General features: G+C 31.2%; 2 protein-coding genes across 2 annotated transcripts in view; both read right to left on the bottom strand.

Moving 5' to 3' along the window:
- LOC126769419 (serine/threonine-protein phosphatase 4 regulatory subunit 2) overlaps positions 1-21,331 on the bottom strand; it is a 248,837-nt gene that overhangs the window by 90,002 nt on the left and 137,504 nt on the right. The gene's annotated exons all lie outside the window — the stretch shown is intronic.
- The window catches only part of LOC126769736 (uncharacterized), a 71,182-nt gene that overhangs the window by 49,246 nt on the left and 605 nt on the right, over positions 1-21,331 (bottom strand). Inside the window, exons 2-5 of the mRNA XM_050488653.1 lie at positions 19,576-19,787; positions 18,063-19,460; positions 10,097-10,185; positions 5,055-5,241 (exon numbers count right to left, since the gene is read on the bottom strand). Of these exons, the coding sequence (XP_050344610.1) occupies positions 5,055-5,241; positions 10,097-10,185; positions 18,063-19,460; positions 19,576-19,787 (1,886 nt within the window). The remainder of the gene's footprint in view (positions 1-5,054; positions 5,242-10,096; positions 10,186-18,062; positions 19,461-19,575; positions 19,788-21,331) is intronic.

Genomic DNA, 21,331 nt, shown 5'->3' with positions numbered 1-21,331 from the left:
TATGCTGTGACACGATTTGACGTAAAATGATCACGAAATATACCATGACTGATTGACAACTGGACTTTAAGTAAGATAAGCTTAACATCGCCGATATGATTATACATATATATAGACGACTATGACACGACAATGCGGAACGACGTTTGAGAACTAGATTTTTGATTCTGGCCTAACATCAGTCTTATATTATAGGTTCATGATTTGATGTTGTATTGATAATTTCATTTATAAAATGTATTTAAATAATTCAAGTCCACATAAAGATATTACCCACCTTATTTCCAAATACAATGACTTCATAACTTTTGTCTGTTGGAGTTTGAATTTAAATTCTCGATAACTTTTAAGTGTATGAATTAATCTTTATTAATATTATCGCTCATTTTACTTGAAGGATTAAATACAATCGAATAATTTAATTATATCTGAAATTGAATTTTGACTTTGATAATCGTTTTTACTCTTAAATATTGAGGCCATGAATCTTAAGGGTTTTTATCTTATTAATAAAGTAACAACATTTAAATGATGTTGCTTCATTATGAAATAAATAATATATAACATAATAATATCAATTACAAATTCTTATATCAAATTTTGAAAGAAAAAGTTGTTTTATTTAACAGATTCTTATATATAAAGTATGTACATAATATAAAAATAATTCCAAATATAAAAAATCTCCTATGCATATGCATGTTACATTAAAAACATATTAAGTAATATTATATTACTAATTTCTTAAACGAAGCAAGCCACGTCTTGTCTATAGACATACAGAGTTCCACAAACGAAGCTTGAATTTTGAAGGAGTTAGTATAATAAGCTAGGCTGGGTTTTTTGAGGCAGAAAAGCTAATTCTTGTCGGCAAGAAAAGCACGACTATGAAAAGAGCTTAAATCTTTAAAATGGTGTATTAATAGGTAAGAGAAATAGTGATAAAAGAATGCTTGTTTTTCAGAAAAATGATCATATATTGACTCTCAAATTTTGTAGCTCTTTTTAGCTTAAAAAACTACACTAAAATATATTACGAATGAATTATATTTTAAACGAAATTGTTGTTTTAATATCGAGCAAATAAAGTTTTATTTATTCTGATCGAAAAATACTTTGTTTTGATCGGTCACTTTATATTTTATACATACTCTTAAATCTTGTAATAGTCAATAACAAAATGTAACATGTTTGTCCAAATAAAAATTTTAAAAGGATAATTATAAATGTATTTATTGAAAAAAAGTGTGTGGGCGAATGTGAAATATAAATAAAGTTGACAGAGCATTTCTTATCAATATCTAAATTTACACGATAAAATATTATGGAAAATAACTAGGCACACACATACTTACTATATTGTATTTTTAGTATATAGCTATGAGTAGTAATTGTGTACCAGTTTATTATATAATGCTGTGGAAATATTTGATTTTCTAATTATACATTGTACTTATTTATCCATAATGTTTTTCTATGTTATATGTGCTGAAAGAAATCTTTTTATGGGGTAAGCGGGCCTCTAACTTTTTGCTTTCTTTTTGTTTTTTTTTTTCTATTTTTATGTTACGTATAATAAAGAGTGTTTAATAAAAAAGGGTAATCATTTTATCTACAATGACAAAGTTCTCAGACTATGAGAGAGGCAAGATTTTAATATCCGGAATAATGCAAAAGAGTAAAATGCAATTTTATTGATGTCGTTTGAAGACGCAGATCAATTTCCTATGAATAAACTGCTTTTGCGTCCGTCACCTTAGAGTTGTATTGAAATCAAATAGGAAAATGATATTGATGATAGATACGTTAGGAAACATATATATATATGTAGGTATTTAAAATAAATAACTTATATATATTATGAAGATTTTCTCTTAACCAATTTCCCGCAACAGTGGCATTATCAGTTGAGACTAGTCACGCAGGAGATAGAATAGTACCTAGAGCCTCTTACTATCGAAGAAAAAGTAAAGATAAGCAAATTTAAGATTTACATATTCTATGCGATGCTATACATATAACTCTGCTAAATTGTGCACAAAAAGTGCACAATAGTTATATTTAATATAATATTATATCTTTTTTAATTTTACTTCCAAAGTTTCGATAATAACATCGCCATCATTAAAGACGTAATTTTTTTTTAGATTACAGCTGTGCTAGAGATATGTGCGCACAAGTGTGTTGCAGACATAGGTGCTCTATACTCTGTTCCTCCATTCATATAGTCTGATAGAATGGAAATTCGACACGATCGGAGAGAGTTCATAAGATTTTTACGTTGTTGCTACGAGGTTAGTAAATATAATGTATATATATATATGTGTTGGTGGCTTATCGTTAGTCTTTAATATGTACACAACACATTAACGGAGCGTTTATAGTAACCTTATGTAAATGTAATCTTTAGATACAATTGTAAAAATAACTTTAAAGCACTGCAATATTTATTCATTTAATAAAAGAAAAAAATAAATAATAAATAACATTGCATGATGAACAAACATGGAAATAAATAAAGTCGTGATACAGTGTAAATATATCCTTTGATGTTTCGCACAACTTAATATACAAACTACGAAATTAGTATTTCGCTAACGTACGTTGCAACTTTATAAAGCTATGAAAATCCGCAAGCATTTGTTTTCATTTTTGAACGCACAAGATTACAAATGAAAACAGTACTCAGGTTTCAGACATGGATTTAATTAAGTTTTATTATTTTATATGCATTTCTAGCTTCAAGCTATAACATGGCCTAATTTATAAATAGAACACATATTAAATAGACAAAAAGCATTATAATATAATCAACAGCGGGTTGGCCAAAGTGTCTTTAATATTTTATAAAGGAATAGCAGAGTTTCCGGAAGAGATTTTGGCGTGGGTGCGTCAGAAAAGTTTATGCTTTGTGTGGTTTGTGATTCTGACCAGGAAATAAAGGGAAATTGAGTTACCTTGCAATTCACATAAGTAATGTCCATTTTGGATGTCTTTTTTGTCAACAATTACAATTATATTGATGAAGAATATCAACAATATTTAGAAAAAGAAATTTTAAAGGAAACGTTACAGAAGATCAGAAAGCAAAGAGCAGATAGCAGGAAGCAACGTTCTAAAGTTGTTTATACTCTAATTTTTATTTAGTCTTACTTGTTATAATCTAATTTTTATTTAGTATTAGTTATAACTATCGATACAGTTATGATAATCACTAGTTATTACTATGACTTGTATCAAAATTAGCAATACTGTTACAAAACAAAGGCTTTAATAGTGAACATGTTTCCTCCATTTTAGTCCGACAGTTATTGACTAGCCGACACGGGCTGAAAGCAATACAATACAGTATATGAATAGAAATTTGAGCTCTAGTGTTAGTCGAATTTAACAATGGAACAGAATTGAAAACAACAGACGCAGACATGCTATGACGATAATTATCTGCGGCTTAATTTAGAACGAAGGCTTATTCAGCAATTTTGAATCTAATTTGTAAGTGTTTGAAACTATAAAGAATAAAATTGTTTGCAGGATTTTAATAGTTTTCCCTTTAGCAAAATTCTTACAAAGTCTTTTCATTTAAATTTGAAGAAAATAATGATTCATTGGTGTAATAATTTATTGAAATGTGAATTATATATTGAAATAACCTTTATATCCTCAAGATTAATCTAAGAGAGATTAAGCGCATTAATCTAAGAGAAAATCTTTTGATTAAAGTAATATTACAATCAAAAGGTAAAATAAAAAATGTATATTTAATTTAATCCCTATCAGAATCTTGCAAATTCTGCTCGTAAAATTTAATTCAAATTTGATTAAAGCCTGTAGCTTCTGTAGAAGCTATAAGACCGTGACAGATATGCATGATGCAATTATTACCGAGCATTTATTTACAGAAGTCAAAAATATTTACTTTATTTAAAATACCTAAAATACCTCTTTGACAATAGGAACTAAAGCTATAGAAATGAAGTTATTATTATATTATAATACTCGATATTAATTATCATTACCAGTAACTTATAATCAATAATGGTTGTAATTATATGAAGAATATTAGTTATTTTAACCGATTTAGCCCCAGGATTGAAGAAAAATTTTCATTTGTAAGTTGCTACAATTAAGTAAAATTATTCCATTTCGTGAGTTAGGAACTGTCTAAAAGGTGTATAACGAATGCTTGACGTTTTATTGTGTCAATTAAGCGGAAAATTGGAAGAACCTTAGGGCCTGCTCACGCAGATAGGCTCACGAAGGTTTACCACCTTTTACAATATTTTGTGATTTAGGTTAAGGTCAATTAAATTCCTTTTAAAATCGGTGTAATACCTTTTAGTATTTTTAACTTATTAAGATTATCTTTTAAGTTATTTTAACTTTTATTTTAATTTCAGCTTTGAGTTAGTACATAATAGCAATTTCTAAAAGTTTTATGAAATGCTTTGCAGAGTAGGTAAAGGTAGAAGTTACAGGCGGAACTTAAGTAAGTACTAAGTCTTGGAAATACAGTTTCCAACGAAGATTAACCTTCGGAGAAAAACATTAGATGTAATTATTTCGACATTTAGCAAATATGGGTTAAACCAGACTTTTTCATAAGGCGGAGAGTTTATATTTATGAAATGTATATCTTTTAATTGCCACAAAATCATATTTATTGAGGAAAGGTTTTCGTCATATCATCCTTTAGCCTTCGACCCTAAGAAGCAGAGCGGTAACTAAGCAATCCAGCCAATGTGCAAGCAAATAGCAATAATTTATTGCAGCATTTAAATAAATTTATTTAGTATTTTACTATAAATTATTATTAATCGTGATATTTTATTAAATAAAGTAATAGTCCGTGAAATATCTGTTTTGTTTATAATCCGAGTAATTATCCCTCTATTGGTTGGTGGTTTCCAAGTACAAACATCTATTGTTTTTAATCACTCAGTTGTATGTTTTAGTACCCATTAAACAGTGTAATACTTTAGCTTTAAATAAAATTGATAAATGATAAAACTATTCTTGTTACAGTTAAAAGTATCTTGAAAATACAATTATACCTGAACACGCTTGTGGTGGCAGAGGGAAGATAAGTGTGGTGGAAGACTTGCGCCGTGCGACGGCACAGCCCAGCGACTGGGGCTTAAAGCTGCGCAGCTGCTGCATGAAGTCGCTGCACTCCATCAGCGCCACGTCCGCAAAGTGCAGGTCGCACAGGATCTGATTCTTGAAGCGGCGAGCGCGTTTCTGTTGACAAAAATGTTAGCGATAAGTCTACTTAACCTTTTGTCGAATTATTTTTCTAATTATTTAAAATAGTTATCGTTAGGCAGACTGATAAATTTGTCAATTGATGGTAAGTGGTTATCAACGGCCATAGTTATTGCCATGGTAAGAAATATTAATTATCTTATACATCGTTAACTCGCCTCCAACTTTGAGAACTAAGATTATGAGTACTTTTAACGAATCGTTAGTCATTCACATACTTATATACATACTTATTATGTCTATATATGTTATTAGGTCACTTGAATTAGAACTTAAAGAAAGAAAAAGAAAGTAAGCAAAACGAATCGTTGAAGCGATTTTTTTAATATTTCCTACTATTGCATAGTACGTTCAATAAATGCAGATATTTTTGAGAAGAAATACACGCAACAATTTAAATACGAGTTTTAATTTTTTAAATCGCTTTGTAAAGTTCAATTTAGAAAGAATGTAATCTCAACGAAAACCTGAAAGGAAAGCGAAGATTCAAACTCTTTTGTTTACGTGAAGGGAAATTTAATAGTCCTTTGAACCAGTTTGTGGCGTCTTAAATTTATTTTTCAAGCGTGTTCTTAGCATTCAGAGAACTAAGGATCACTGTTGTTCGCAATTTTCTGAATAAGTTTATGCTCGAGAAATATATAGAAATCTCAATTTCACAAACATGTTACGGTGAAAACGAGGGTTAGTTCATATTCGTGTTTTCGGTTTTATGTATTTTCACTGTGTAAATTTTATTTTACTGCATTCATTTTTAGGAAATGTATAATTTCATATCTTACTTATATATAATAACATTAACCAAACCAGAATTGTTTGTAAAATATTTTTTCTAATAAAAAGCTAGTCTTTTTTAATGTTCTTATAGTTTCCAATATCAATGTTAATTTTATTTATTTAAGCAGTTTTTTAAGGAAAAATAATTTATCTTTAAAAATTATATTTACTCTTAAATACGTTTTTATTTTTCATCTTCTAAAATGTATTGTAAAACTAGAACTGATCTCATTCTAGACGAATGTATTTTTATATTATAGGTAGGTGGACGTGCTAATGGGCCACCTGATGGTAAGTGGTCACCAACAACCATAGACATTGGCATTGTATGAAATGTTAACCATCGTTTACATTGCCAATGCGCCACTAACCTTGGGAACTAAGATATTATGTCCCTTGTGCCTGTAATTACACTGGCTCACTCACTCACTCAGAGTGGGTGGTATCTACCCAGATGAGTTAACGCTAAACCCTATAACCATAAATATAGTAAATAGATATAATATAAAAATATCACAAAATGTATTTTTTATATCTTCAATTATTTCGAGATATATCATATTAAACTTTGAGAAAATCTTTGACGATGATAGGATAACCTATTGTCCCTAAGTATTGGAAGTTGTGTGTGACTTTATTTATTAAATTACGAACAAAGTGATTGATTAATTACCTTACATGTAAAGACATGTATCTTTAGAAAATAGAATATGTTTATATATAAACTAAGCCAAATTTTAGTAAGTGTTTCCGTCCTTTGTCGTATATAGAAATAGCGTTATTATTATATTTATTAAATAATATCACAATCACTTTTACATTACATAATGAGTATAGTAAAGGTTTTTAAATATTCCATTGTTATGCTAATGCCTCTTTTTGAGAAGAAGATTTGCACGTACAAGTTTATTTCACCACGCTGCTTCAATACTCTAAATGGTTTTCTCATCCCAAAGGACGTGATCAATTATACCGATATGTATGATTAGAAAAAGTCTATAAGTTTATAAATAGAAACAAATTCAAAATTGCACAGCTTAAATAGAAAAACCTAGTTGTTATGTACGGACAACTTTTTACTGTGGCATTATCTTTTCTTTTAAAGAATTCGTTCGATAAACAAAAGGATCATTGAAATAGATATGTGTCAACCCTCGTCGTAAGAAAAGAGATGGGAAAAACAAATATTTTAAATGGACATCATCTTTTGTCATTTTTATATTTTTTTTATTTTTAATGTCAACCTCCTCATGTTACATTATCAAATTGTTTTTCTATAATATTTGTTACGCATTTACATGTTTCTTATACTTTAAGGGGTTAACCTAGCTCTTGATAATCTCATTTCGAGATATTCGATTTTATTTTAAAAATAATATTTGGACGATCTTATATATATATCTATAAATATATTTAGAATTAGAGAGAATAATTCCTCAGTTATCGATATATATCGATGGCAAATGGCGTATGTTATCGTGATGCCATGACGGTCGGTGTATATTTTAGACTCGTTTGGTTTGAAGGAATCTCAGGCTAATGAAAACACCTTCGGCCCTGGTTGAACTCTTCTAAAGCGGTGCAACAGAGTATGCATAGCCTGTTGTTTTAAACACCTCTTCTAGATCGATCGTCTTTGGTCGAATGAGATTTTAGATGGTAGGAACGTATCCTATTTTTACAAGTATTCAGTAACAAAAAGACCAACTTATTAATGTATACAAAAAAAAACTTAAATATTTACGCTATTTTATAATAAACTTGGAAATGATCACCTCATTGAATTCAATATCATTATAACCATTAATATTTATACAATTAATGCCGCATTGTTTTCGACTTGAAAAGTATTCACTAGCCCCTGATTGGTTCTTATTCATTGCAATAACTGAGTAACGGGCTTCATTGTGATTCCTTTGATTAATTTATTTTATGGATAAACGTCTTGTAGGTGTGCTTATATTTAACTGCTGTTCGCCGGTTTTCACCGACTACATTTAGGTCAACAACAATAGAGTTTTGGGGACGTGTAATATAATTGTCTTCGTATGTAAAAGCTTAATATGGTGTGCAAAAATAATTGATTGAATACTGGGTATAAATATTACATCTGAATAGTTTTTATTTAAAAGCATCTGTTCAAAGCAATTCAGGCTTAATAGCTTAAATTATCTCAATACTGTAATTGATGATTTATAGAATATAGTTGTAGCTATAATGAACAACTTGAAAGCAAGTAAGCATTTTTTTCATTTCATTCATCAATCATTTCATTTATCAATTCATCTCGTGCTTTACGGTGAAGGAAAATATCGTGAGGAAACCTGCATGTATCTAATTTCACTGAAATTCTGCCACATGTGTATTCCACCAACCCGCATTGGAGCAGCGTGGTGGAATAAGCTTCAAAATCTTCTCCTCAAAATGTGAGAGGAGACCTTTAGCCCAGCAGTGGGACATTCACAGGCTGTTACGGTATGTAGATCCTATATAAAAGAATCAATCAGAAGCTCAGTAGATAATCTCTTACTTGTAAAAGATAATAGATATTTCAAATATATTAGGAAAAAAGATGTAAGACAAGCGATTAATTTAAAAAACACGCTTTTATATAGCACGCAGACCTATGAATGTAAATGCTAAAAAATAAAATTACCTTTTAGAATTCCCTTATAAATTCTATTTTATATTAAAAAGTGAAATGAAAAGTATAGCTTTGTTTTACAGAAACATCATTAATGTTTTTTCTTTCATCATCTCATAAAAATATTTTAAAAGTTAAGTGGTCAGTAATAATGTTATCAAATTTAGGTAAGGGGTCTCTTTAACTAAGTCAAACAGTACGTTTAATTAAAACCCTGTCTGTTGGAAACAATAAATATTGTCTTAGGCATACTTATAATTTGAGTGAATGGTTGTAGACGAGACAGCCTGCTTTAAAATTAAATGGATTCTTGTTATCTATATATGTATTTAATCCTTGTATTATAAACACGAATAAACGGTTTTGCATTCTTCTCCTTAAACATATTTTAATAAAATTTATATACAATACTTTTTTAAGTGAATATAGATTTTAGAAGTGATATATAGATTTTAATAAACATTATCAAATCTGGGACTGTGTTTACACAGTACATCGTTTTAACGAGGAGGTGAACTTCCGAAAATGTACGCCATTACAATAGCTGTCAAATTCAATATCAATGTTTTATATTTTGTTGTAATTTAATGGAAAGGACGGATGGCGGTCGTCCAAACATGCATATGTTTTGTACACTTGATATTATTTTCTAAGCTCTGTTAAAAACATTAAATAAACATTTGTCTGGAAGATATTGTAAGAAGTAATGCACCTTTGGGCGCTTACTTTACTAATAAAACAATGCGCCACATTAAAAATAAATTCAACCAAAACAATAGAAAGGTACACCAAACTCACGGGCAACACTTCATTGGGGATTTGCCAGTTTAAAGGACAAAATATAAAACATCTAGGCTGCACTTTGTCTCGTTAATAATAAAGGCCATGCATAATTGAACTGTAATAAACATTAACTTTAGTACCATTATTAAAAAAGAATTTATATTTTAAGTATCATTCTAGCCTGTAATTTGTTTTTAACAATACTTCATACAAGTGTCATAGAGGTTTTGAAAATAATGTACATCTCTTTTGATAAATAATAGTTTGACTGGCAGCTGATAATGCTCGCACACATAAGTTATAGCTTAGGTAGCTTCGTCTGATGATTGATCTCTTAACTTTATATATAGGGTGAGAGTTATGCTACAACTTGGTTTGCGGCTGCGAATTCTATTTACATTTTTGTATAGCTTGATATTACTTACTTTATTAATCTTAAAGTTAGTAAAAACATTTTTGTTTATGTTGTGTAATTAACATTCGTAATTGCTTTTTTTTATTTTTTAGGTAGTACCTTCCTACTTTATGAAAAGAAAACAAGTAATCACATGTCATCAAATGACCCATTTGCCAGTCTGCATTCATGTTTTAAATATAAAAAACGAAAACTTATATTTTTTTACTTACTTGGTTGGGCCCAGTGAGGTTCAACCCACAGGAGTTGCAGCGAAGACATTCCTCGTGGTAATGGTTGTTGTCGTACAATGGGGACGGTTCTGAAAAATTCGGTCTGATTTAAATAGTGCCATACATTAGTTGGCCATTGAACTTATTCTAAATATTTTTATAAAACCCTTTTTATTAGTACCATACAAATCTAAAAAAACAAAAAACAAAATGTAGAGGTTATATGAGGTTATTCGCGTACATGTTTTAGTGTGAAACTACATACAGTTTATTGATCCGGGTACGCTTAATTTCTTTATAATAAGTTTTTTTTTTAAATTATATATAGAATATTATGTATAGAAGCTGAAAACTAACTAATTTTATAAGTTTTTCATGTTTCGCGCGATGCCTTTACGAGGAAAAAGACAGGCGAATAAGTTTACTACCCTGTTGGTCTAGTTAAAATCTTATACGTCTACAGATCCCTAGGTCGAGAGTCAATGGTTAGAATTCCAAGTCAGTTCTATAAAAATATGAACTATTCGGTCAAGATATTTTCAGCAGCAGTCCGAACCTAGACAGAGGCAGAGGATGGATGCAGCACGTAAGTCCTGCCGTTGGTTCTGCTCATGATTAATTATTTTTAATTAATATCGGATTGCCATTAGAATATACGAGTACGGGAATCGAGAGTGGACTTGTGCTTAAGCACAGACTTGTATTATATATAATATTTCTTATGCAGTTGTCTTTTACTTGAAGTTGATCAAGTTGGCCAAAATTCGGAGTGGGTACTTCAGATAAGTTTTATAAGAGTCACATGTACGTATTATTTAATTCTATTTTTTTTTTATTAGATATGTTTCAATTTCTAATAATGAACAAAATTAAATCATAAATCGCATATAATTAACCGTCTTGTGAAACCACTACTAAAATTGGGTAAAATTTGGAAAGTGTATTTTCTTGAAAGTTTATTTTCGAAGATCTTCAATATAAATACGACGATTGACTATTAATTTTATTAAGTGCATTAGTAAGAAACTGGAGTTTACCGAGTGTGCCGTTACAAAGTAATTTACGGTATATTAGTGGGAAGGTATATCAGTGTTATAATGTTACGTGCATTATAAGCAATAATAATTTATTTGTCCTATTATTCTTAATATAGTTATGATAAATATAAAAAACTAAACCAATATAATAGCATCATGATATGGTCATGAGAAATAAATTGAAATGTGAAAGAGAAACGACCAAAACGTTCTAAAAATATTCATTAATTAATAATAATTAATCATTTCGAAATTATCTTGAGTTAATTATCATTATCATTATCTATAAATATGGCGGCTATAATTGCGTATTTTTAAATAAAGCCAAATATGATTATTAATTAACCTTTTATAAAACAATAATAATGTTTTACACTGAAATGTTATTTCATTGACGTTAGCAACAAAATTTTATGGAAGTAGGAGGTTTTAAGTTACATTTGTTTTCATTTTGATAAAAGGTTTAAAATAACAAAGGCTTTAATTAAAATATGTTATGTAGAATATGTAATTAATTATTTTAAAGCCAACACTAAACTATCGTGAAGAAAATATATCATCAAATGTATATGTATACATAATAATTATCTTGTTAAATAATTTATATCAAATTTAAATTGTACACTCAAGTGTAAATTATAATTTATACATGAGTTACACAGTGATTTATTGTCATTAAATGATGTCAATAATTATTATTATTAAACAATATAATATGATACTAAAGTATTTGATAATGTTATTCATTAAAGAGAATAACATACTGAGAATAATATTTTAAAATACAAACACATGGGTTTATTTTAAAAAAATTAATAAATTTTTGAAGTAAAAAAAAAAAACAATTGCGCTTACTTCACGATATAGCTAATTTTGTTTGAAAAATTCATGTGTACGCATCACGTTACTTACTTTATTCGTCACGTAAAATCTACATTTGTAATTTCTGAACAGGAACTTAATATATTTGTTATAATTAATATTAGTTATATATAGTTATAATTAGTATTCATATTAGTTATAATTATGTCGTCGAAAATATACATGCAGATAGAATCAAGGTTTTAACTTGTATACGGAAATATCGCATTTTTTTAATAAGTTAAAAGAAAATCGAAATATGGCTCTTAAAATCTTTTAACATTTTGGGCGTGTTTTTAATGCAATTATATTTTTTCCTATTCTTATAAAATAAAAGATTTTTTTAAAACAATTATGTTATGTAATGTATTTAATATAAAAGGATCCTGAAATTATGCTTTTAAAATAATTATAAAAGAAAATGGAAATAAAAATTTAAGAATGGGCAGAAATTCGTTGCGTTGGTAAAATTATTGTTACGCGAACATTAATCGAGAGACCCAAAATCTGTAATTATTCTTGTCGACTTTAGAGTGATTTACTATATTAAGGGATTTGATACTTGTTTCATATGAAGTAAATATTTTGAACAAACAATAAAACAACTAACTGTAAGTGTACCAAATTGCTTGCACACTGAAAAGTGAAAGCGTTTTCTCTTGGATTGCTGCCAAATATTAGTGGCGCTGGGAGAAATGCCAAATAGTGAACTTCTCAAAATTTTAACCGATCTAACTTAGTATGTCGTGGCGTATTTTTAAAATGAGTTATGGTTTGAAGTAACTTTAAATTGCATTTATATAATCAGCACCTTTATAAGAAAGGCTTTCATTCATGTATTAAATACCAGAAAGGCGAAGTGATAAATGTGAATACATATTTTATTTGTCGAATTCACCTGCTTAATACTAAGCTATCACGTAATTTTTTTTATTATTACCATTAAGAAATTTACACTAGAATCTAATACTTCGATTTAAAAGTATTTAAGAACGGTGAAAAAGATTTCATATTGTAGGTAAATTAACTTACAAAAATTAACCATTTAGTTCATTTTATACTGTTCTATAAAAATATTACTTTTTTATTCAAGACCAAGCCCAAACAAACATCATAAAAACTACCAACAAATTTTATTAGAGCCCTAAACGTACGCAATATAGAATAGGTTATAATTAAAGCGATCGCGGCCCGTAAAGTGTGCTGTAAATAGGTATTTCATTCTTTATAGCGTTACGATACGATAACGTTTATATCAATGTTACAATCATTTTATTGAAATAAATAAATAAGAGCTCGTTCCATTTTTAAGTGTTTCGGTTGTATGGTTATTATTTACTGGTGATAGGGAAGTGTCTAACTTTTTATTTGCTTACGATTTATACTACTTACTTATTTATTTGATGAAAGCTGACAATCTTAAGTACCATGTTATGACACGTCACATCCGCTCATAGTACCGCGCATCTGACGTGAAATATGAAAACTAAATCTTACGTCATCAATGCACCGCGAATCACGGGTACTTCACTAATATAATTTAATCTGATATACAGTAATAGTCTTGCTGGTTGGTAGTAGGGTTACTAGTTAGAGGTAACCACTAAACACGGACCGACCGGAAGTGCACCGTTCTTAATAAATCTTTTGCTGTAAAGTTCAACAACAATGAATTGTAACTCGGTGGTAGGGTTTCATACAAGCCCGTATGGATATTTACCGTACTCATCATTAATTTTACTGCCAAACGACAATTATTTATTATTGTAGTATTTTTGTGTTCTGGTTAAATGTTGAATAGGCCAGTGTATCACAGGCACAAGGGACATAATATCTTAGATGAGCAATATTTACTATTTTAGATATTGTAATTTTTCAAGAACGCTCTCGAACGGTCGTATTAAAAGATTAATATATAAATTAAATAGGAAGTTCTATAATCTTGAACCATATAGCAATCAAGAAATTTATCTAAAGTATTCTATTAAATAATTTCATGTGGCGACTGCAGATGTGATGGATAGAGAACATAATCAAATTATGAGGGTTCCAAATTCGACTAGAACTGGAACGCTTATTGTATTTTACACAAACAAGGTGAAATTGTAATTCTGTCTTCAGGATTCTGTTAGATCTTTTTGCAATTTAACAATATTGTAATTATTTTTTCTAATTACTTATAATAAAATAAAATAACCCAATCCTTTTGGACACCAACTCATATTGATAACATAAAGTTGCCAATTATTATTTTACGAAGACGCAACTTAGTAATTTACATCTCTAAAGAAGCGATATTTTAATATGTAAGCATATACTTTTTTATGAAGTTGAAAATGGTATCATTCATTTAATCTATAGCTAAACGTAAACATATCGAATTCTTTGACATCTAGAAATGTTTATGGTATCCAACTACTTCATAAATAATAATGGAGGCGCGAATTTACGTGACAATACTTCGTGATAGTTCCCGACACGAGAGCTACTACCATAGACACTCATAATAATATCAACGTGACAGCAATATATTACAGGAAAAGGTATTCGCGATCTCTGAAATCGAGACCTCATAATACTATAACTCTCACGTTTTATTGTACCTACATATGTCGTATCAATATTATACATGGATATAATATGCTAAAATTTATATATGAAAGTTCCGCTGGACCAATTGTGGTATAATTTTGTGAGCCTTATAAAATACATTGGCTTCTCCTATTGGAATATTGATGATGTCCTCCTGACCGATTTCGGTCACGGCGGCCAATCTCAAGGGAGTTGGCCAATTTTGCAAGACATATTATAGAGAACAAGTGTGTGATATAGTGTGTGCGCAAACACAGGTGTACTCTATTCCCTCACTGTCATAATGCGATAGGATGGCAAATCCGACTCAACCGGATAGAGTACAAGCGCAGGACCAATAGCTTTATTTATTTATTTATAGAATAGAAAGGCGGACGAGCACATGGGCCACCCGATGGTAAGTGGTCACCAACACCCATAGACATTGGCATTGTAAGAAATGTTAATCATCGCCTACATCGCCAATGCGCCACCAACCTTGGGAACTAAGATGTTATGTCCCTTGTGCCTGTAATTACACTGGCTCACTCACCCTTCAAACCGGAACATAACAATATCAAGTGCTGCTGTTTTGCGGTAGAATATCTGATGAGTGGGTGGTACCTACCCAGACGAGCTTGCACAAAGCTCTACCACCAGTAAAATCTTTTCGTGCTTTTCGACAGAATAACCCAGTAACTTTTTATCTTCGCGACCTGCGGTTTGAAACCACCTCAGAAATCGAGATCTGCGGTTTTATAACTAGCCATTAGACCAACGAGGCAGTATTTGGTATAATAAGTAAAAGTGAGCCATAAAGTTATTCCATAGCTATACTCTTATTTAATATTATACTTACTTATTACTTATTTACTATTATATTTAATATAACTTCATATAATCTAATTATAACAAAATCAGGCTTGTAAATATATTTTTCAAATAAAAATAATTAAAATATAACCGTAACCGTAACCGTAACAGCCTGTGAATGTCCCACTGCTGGGCTAAAGGCCTCCTCTCCTCTTTTTGAGGAGATTAAAATATAAGTAAAGGTTAAAAATACTGCCTGTCAATTAATTGGTTTTTAATAAAACCTTGAGAGTGGTATAATTACCCCCTCCCCCATATATGCAATATCAAAGATATAAAGGCATTTATTTTAAAAATTTAAGTTCACATGTAACGGAACTCGCATGTTCTAATTTATTAATGAATAGAATTAATAGATTACATTATTAATATTAATGTATAGACTTTATTTTTTTTTTCTTATAAGAGACCTGTCAGAACCATAGATTAGTTTTACATTAAAAATATTTTTCTGTCGTGGTTTCGACTGCGTGTCACGATGAGCTGAGAGATGTCTGTTGTTATGTACTATTATTATTATGTCCTTTTCTATACCAATGACATACACATAATGATCGGTTTCCTCAACCGATTAAACCGTGAAAACGTAAATACTTATCACTGAATTTGATAGACCTTTCTTTAATAAAAATAAAAACATGAAACAACTTATGAAAATATATCGCATGAAATATTCAATTTAATAGCAACATGTATTAGATGTATATATATATATATATATATATATATATATATACATCTAATACATATATACATCTAATATATATATATATATATATATATATATATATATATATATATATATTAAACCAAATATATAATATACAGAAGTAGAATAATATAGAAATGTTTGATATCATGATATATTTTCACTGGTGGTAGAGCTTTGTGCAAGCTCGTCTGGGTAGGTACCACCCACTCATCAGATATTCTACCGCAAAACAGCAATACTTGATATTGTTGTGTTCCGGTTTGAAGGGTGAGTGAGCCAGTGTAATTACAGGCACAAGGGACATAAAATCTTAGTTCCCAAGGTTGGTGGCGCATTGGCTATAAGCGATGGTTGACATTTCTTAGAATGCCAATGTCTAAGGGCGTTTGGTGACCACTTACCATCAGGTTGCCCATATGCTCGTCCACCTTCCTATTCTATAAAAAAAAAAAAAAATATCATAAGATAGGCATTATAGGCGTAAGAATGATATTTTTATAGTTAGATATTATATCATAAACATATTATTACTAACTATTAAAATTCAATTCGAACTGAATCGAAAATATCTTTTATTTGAGTAACATATTTGATATATTTTTTTGCAATTCTTTGAAAAATAACTTTCAAATAAAAATATAGTCTAAAATAAGAAACACAATTAAGAGTAGAAGGCATAAAAATTAAATTACAGTTTGTATTAAATTTTTATTATTACCGATATAAAAGAATAAACATTTAACCTCATTTTTAACGAATTCGCAAAAAGTTACGTCGGTACAAATATTAAATAATTATTCATTAAAAAGGATATTATATTACGTTACTTTATCTTAAATAAGTTTAAACAATGATAACTATATCTTTCTTTACCGAAAATGTTTAAATAATAAATTTCTTTAGTATAAGTTTCACTCACCATAGTTTTCCACTTTGAATTATGCACTCTTGCAACAATGTTTTTATTTAATTTATAAGTTTATTTTTACGTTTTAATTTTACTAATTGGTGTTTCAATCTATTTTAAGATTATTTCTAGATATTTAATTATGGTTAATTATTTTCTTACGACGGTTACTTTTATTCCTCTAAATGTGTTCTACGAACGTCACACCTTCACACTGTCCCGAGGAGAATTGCAGAACCACACCACTTGTACAAGTAAATCAAAAACAATTTATAGCAAAAGTCAATAATATGTTAAAAATCCCGATTTATATTCGATGAAAGCAATATAATAAAAACTGATTCGTTGTAGAGTCAAAGTCGACCAGTGTTGGTCTACAAATATTTACTAGCAATTTTCGTCTGTCAATGTAATGTTGTAGAGGTTATTCGTTGTGTGCGGCACGTCACTTTCGTTTTAGTAAACATGGCAGCGTTAGTGGGCAACAGATGACAGGGCGCGGGCGGGCGAGCCTGCGCCAGGCGACCGCGTTCATCTCATCTCGTTTCCGAGGTCCGCGCGGACGCGCTGCCTGTTTAAAGTGGCTCCCGAAAGCTAGCCCGCCTAAATCTATGTAGAGGGCGCCACAACTTACGATCCTCTTTCATGACAAAGAAGCCTCTCTCCCTAGTCCTTTTCTCTGTCGATAAAACAGTTACTACATGCTACTGTGCAAGCGAGACATCGAAACTTCGCGTGAATCGATTGGTCGCTGTAAATGGGCGGGGAGCAAGCACGTGGCAGAATCATTTGTAACCGTAAGTTGTGGTTGTATAGGACGCTTTACATTTCGTTATATTTACGAACAAAGGGCGGTTTTGTTTAAATTTGTTTTTGTAAAAATGTAATTACTTTTTATAGATATATGTATTTTTATTACTTAAATATATTACTGATATATAATAACTGTCGAAAAAAAAGGTGTTTAATAAATAAATGCACAAGTTGATTTGAAAAATTACATACCTGTTTGAGTACTCGAATCAAAAAATGTACTAGTAGTCTCCACAGTCATAGTTCCAATGGTGCCATCAAGTATTTGAGTGGACGAATCTCGACGACCACGGGCCCGCATGCATGCATCATCACTTTGGGAACTTTGTCGTCTGAAGTTTCGACATCGGATCATTTCTTCAGTAGTAGATTGACGACGGAAGCCACGTGCTATCAGAATCTCTTCAGTTGTCGATTGTCGTCTAAACATTGTTCGTTCAGGTGGCCGAGCGCATGGACTGGGATCTCGGCTGGAACACGAGCTCGATTCCGGACTTCGTGCTCGACCAACACGAGCACAGGATGCTTGTCTTCTTAAGCGACTGCGCCTACGAGCTGCTGATGGACTAAGTTCTCCACCACCTGCTCTATCAGGACTTAGTTGATTTCGTTCGCGACGCGGTCGTGCTGCTGAATCTGGACTTAAAGAATCTCGCCTAGCTCTTCCAGCATCATCAGGATCCAAGTTTGGCCCTGAATCTCTACGTCGCGTACCAGGTGGTCCTGTAGGATCATCAAACGCCGTTGCCTGTCTTTGTAATCTACCCAATCTTCGTTCTGGACTAGCAGTTGCTCGTGAGTCTCGTCGTGCTCGACCACACTGAGTAGTGGAATCTCTTCTACCACCTAAGTTCGGAGGCGTTCTTCCACTAGGAGTTATCGGCGTCACTGGTATAGGTTGACTTACTTGTGATGCTTGTGTTGCTTGAGTAGCATTAGAAGTTGGTATTGTTGGTGAAGTGGGAGATGGTGTTACGGCTGAAGTGATTATTGTTGGCATTGTCATTGTTGGACATTCTCCATCTGATCGGCTTGGTTCATGTACAGTTACTACTGTAACAGCTGGTACATGAGTAGATGGGCCGGGATCTGATGATGCATCTACAAATGATGGAGGTGCCGGTATAGGAGGCGAGGCTCTCCGTTTCTTATGAGTTGCAACAATTCGTGGTGGTGGAGCTGCTACAGAATCTCTTCGGTGACGATGACCATCAACAGAATCTCTGCGTTCTTTTCCATCACTTGAGCCACGCCTCTTAACACGGCGTTCTTTTGAAGCAATGACTGTAGTGGAATCTTTACGTTCCAAACATGTGGGAAATTCAGATCGAAAGTCATGTGGTATAATTGCTTTTGAATCTCGGCGTTTCGAAACAGATGATTTAATACCAGAATCTGCTGAAGAATCACGTCGCCGACGTGGTGGTGGTTCATGCCGGGCCCATGGCAGGGATCGGGCCAGGTCTGCTAAAGTTTCGCGTCTCGATAATGGAGCGCGTTGACGTCTTGTTGTATTACTTCCACCTCCCCCCCATTCTCGTAGAATATCTGTTAGTTGAGCCAACGAAGAACGGCGGCGCCTGGGTCCTCCTAGTATGAAACAATGTTATATCTTTTTCACAATCTAACCCAAATTATTTTACATTATATAGCTTACTAAGAAAAACGATTTAAAACATGTATGAAAATAAAAACATAAAATTACCTCGAGGTTGATCTGCAACATCTGGCTCCGGGGGTGAAACACAACATACTTGTGCAGACGAATCTCTTCGATTGCCAAGTCGTTGTCGAAGTGTCGTTTCTTCTAATGTTGACCGTGTAAGCTCGTCCCATCCGTTTCCTCCAGCCCACACTAAGCCAACTTGGTGGGATAGAATTGGTAGGTTGCAGACGAAGCATATTGCGGTCATTGTCCTGTTAAAAATATAAATTATATATTACTAAATGTTCTCGAGAATATATTGCCGGAGTTCAAAAAAATAACGCGTTCATTCCTCAACCAGGAAAATAAGTAAACTCACGCTTTGTTGTTATGAAAATGTGTAATGGGATACATGACGGTGGTGTGCAGACTACTCCATGTACAAAGCGTGAAGCCGCATATCACGCCCTTGTTTTCGCATCACCGGACTGATAACTGAACAAGCGATGCGATATTAAGTAATAACCGCTCCCATGCGTGACGACATATGTATTATGCCAATAAACTATTGATGGAGCATTCTATTTTTTTTTCACCATATAACATCTACGATTCATAGCTTAGAGTATAAGATAATATGTTTGTAAAATAACATAAGTCTCATGGTCTATGTAGCATTTGATGTCTATGTAAAACGAAACTAATTTGATCAATAAAATGGGTGAACCTTACATTAAGAGTATAATTATTATATGAATTTGTGACAGAACACATTTATGATTAATAATATAGTGATAGTATTGCGGTGAAGGGCGGCACGTGATGTGTTGATAAGCTTATCTATTGGCTATTCGCCTCAACGAATTTACCCTTGATAACTCTCAGAACGATTTGGTACTGCATGAAGCTGTACCAATATTTGACGAAATAGAAACTTTGTGTGTTCAATCGATTTGAAATTATCTGTTCATTGAGTTTCGAAGGTAAGTAAACGAAGTTTTCTTGATAAGATCTGATAAAGAATTACTTGTGATTTATATGAATTAAGAAATCGAACTTAATTATTTGAATAACAAATTTTTATTAGGAATAATTTTGTTATAAATAAAATAAATAATTTCTATATTGTGATGTCTCATCATTTTATTGTGATATGATCTTCAATATTGCATTCATGTTACGAAAATAAAATGAAGATTCTTCCGTAACAATATAACATATACCTTATGTACGGATAGGCTATTATGAAACTAATTGACATTCTTGTTTAAGATCCACTTTTAGCATCTTATCTTGAGTACAATGAAATTTTCTGAACGAGTTTGACAAGAAGATATTTTTACATTTCGCATAATCGATAAATATTATAATGTACATTGTTAATTTTAAAGCTGGTATGAATCGAATACTGTTTATTTATGTAATTTTATATAAATTAATTTGATGAACTTTATTCAAATTTATAATTTGATTCAAATTAATTGAAATTTATTTTAATTTAATAAAAGTATGGCTTAACATATGCAAATAATCAAAGACCTAATTGACTGTAAAATGAAATTGATTTTTACTAACTATATTTGTATCTAAGTCTGTTACAGTATTGATAATAGTCTCTTCGCATACGAGGAGAATTTTCTAGAGTGCTCGATAATTTTTAGACTAAGACTATCTACAAGGCCTAATTGGTTCAAGCGTTGTGCAAAGTAGGTGGTTGTGAGTTTTTTTTTTAATTTTATTTTAACGAATCGTTATGTAGAAGATGGCCTCAATATGATATTACATATTGTACTTGACGTTAATAACAAATTAGATC

The sequence above is a fragment of the Nymphalis io genome, chromosome 7 (genome assembly GCF_905147045.1).
Source record: "Nymphalis io chromosome 7, ilAglIoxx1.1, whole genome shotgun sequence".
Taxonomy (NCBI): domain Eukaryota; kingdom Metazoa; phylum Arthropoda; class Insecta; order Lepidoptera; family Nymphalidae; genus Nymphalis; species Nymphalis io.
This window is presented reverse-complemented; position numbering and strand designations above follow the sequence as displayed.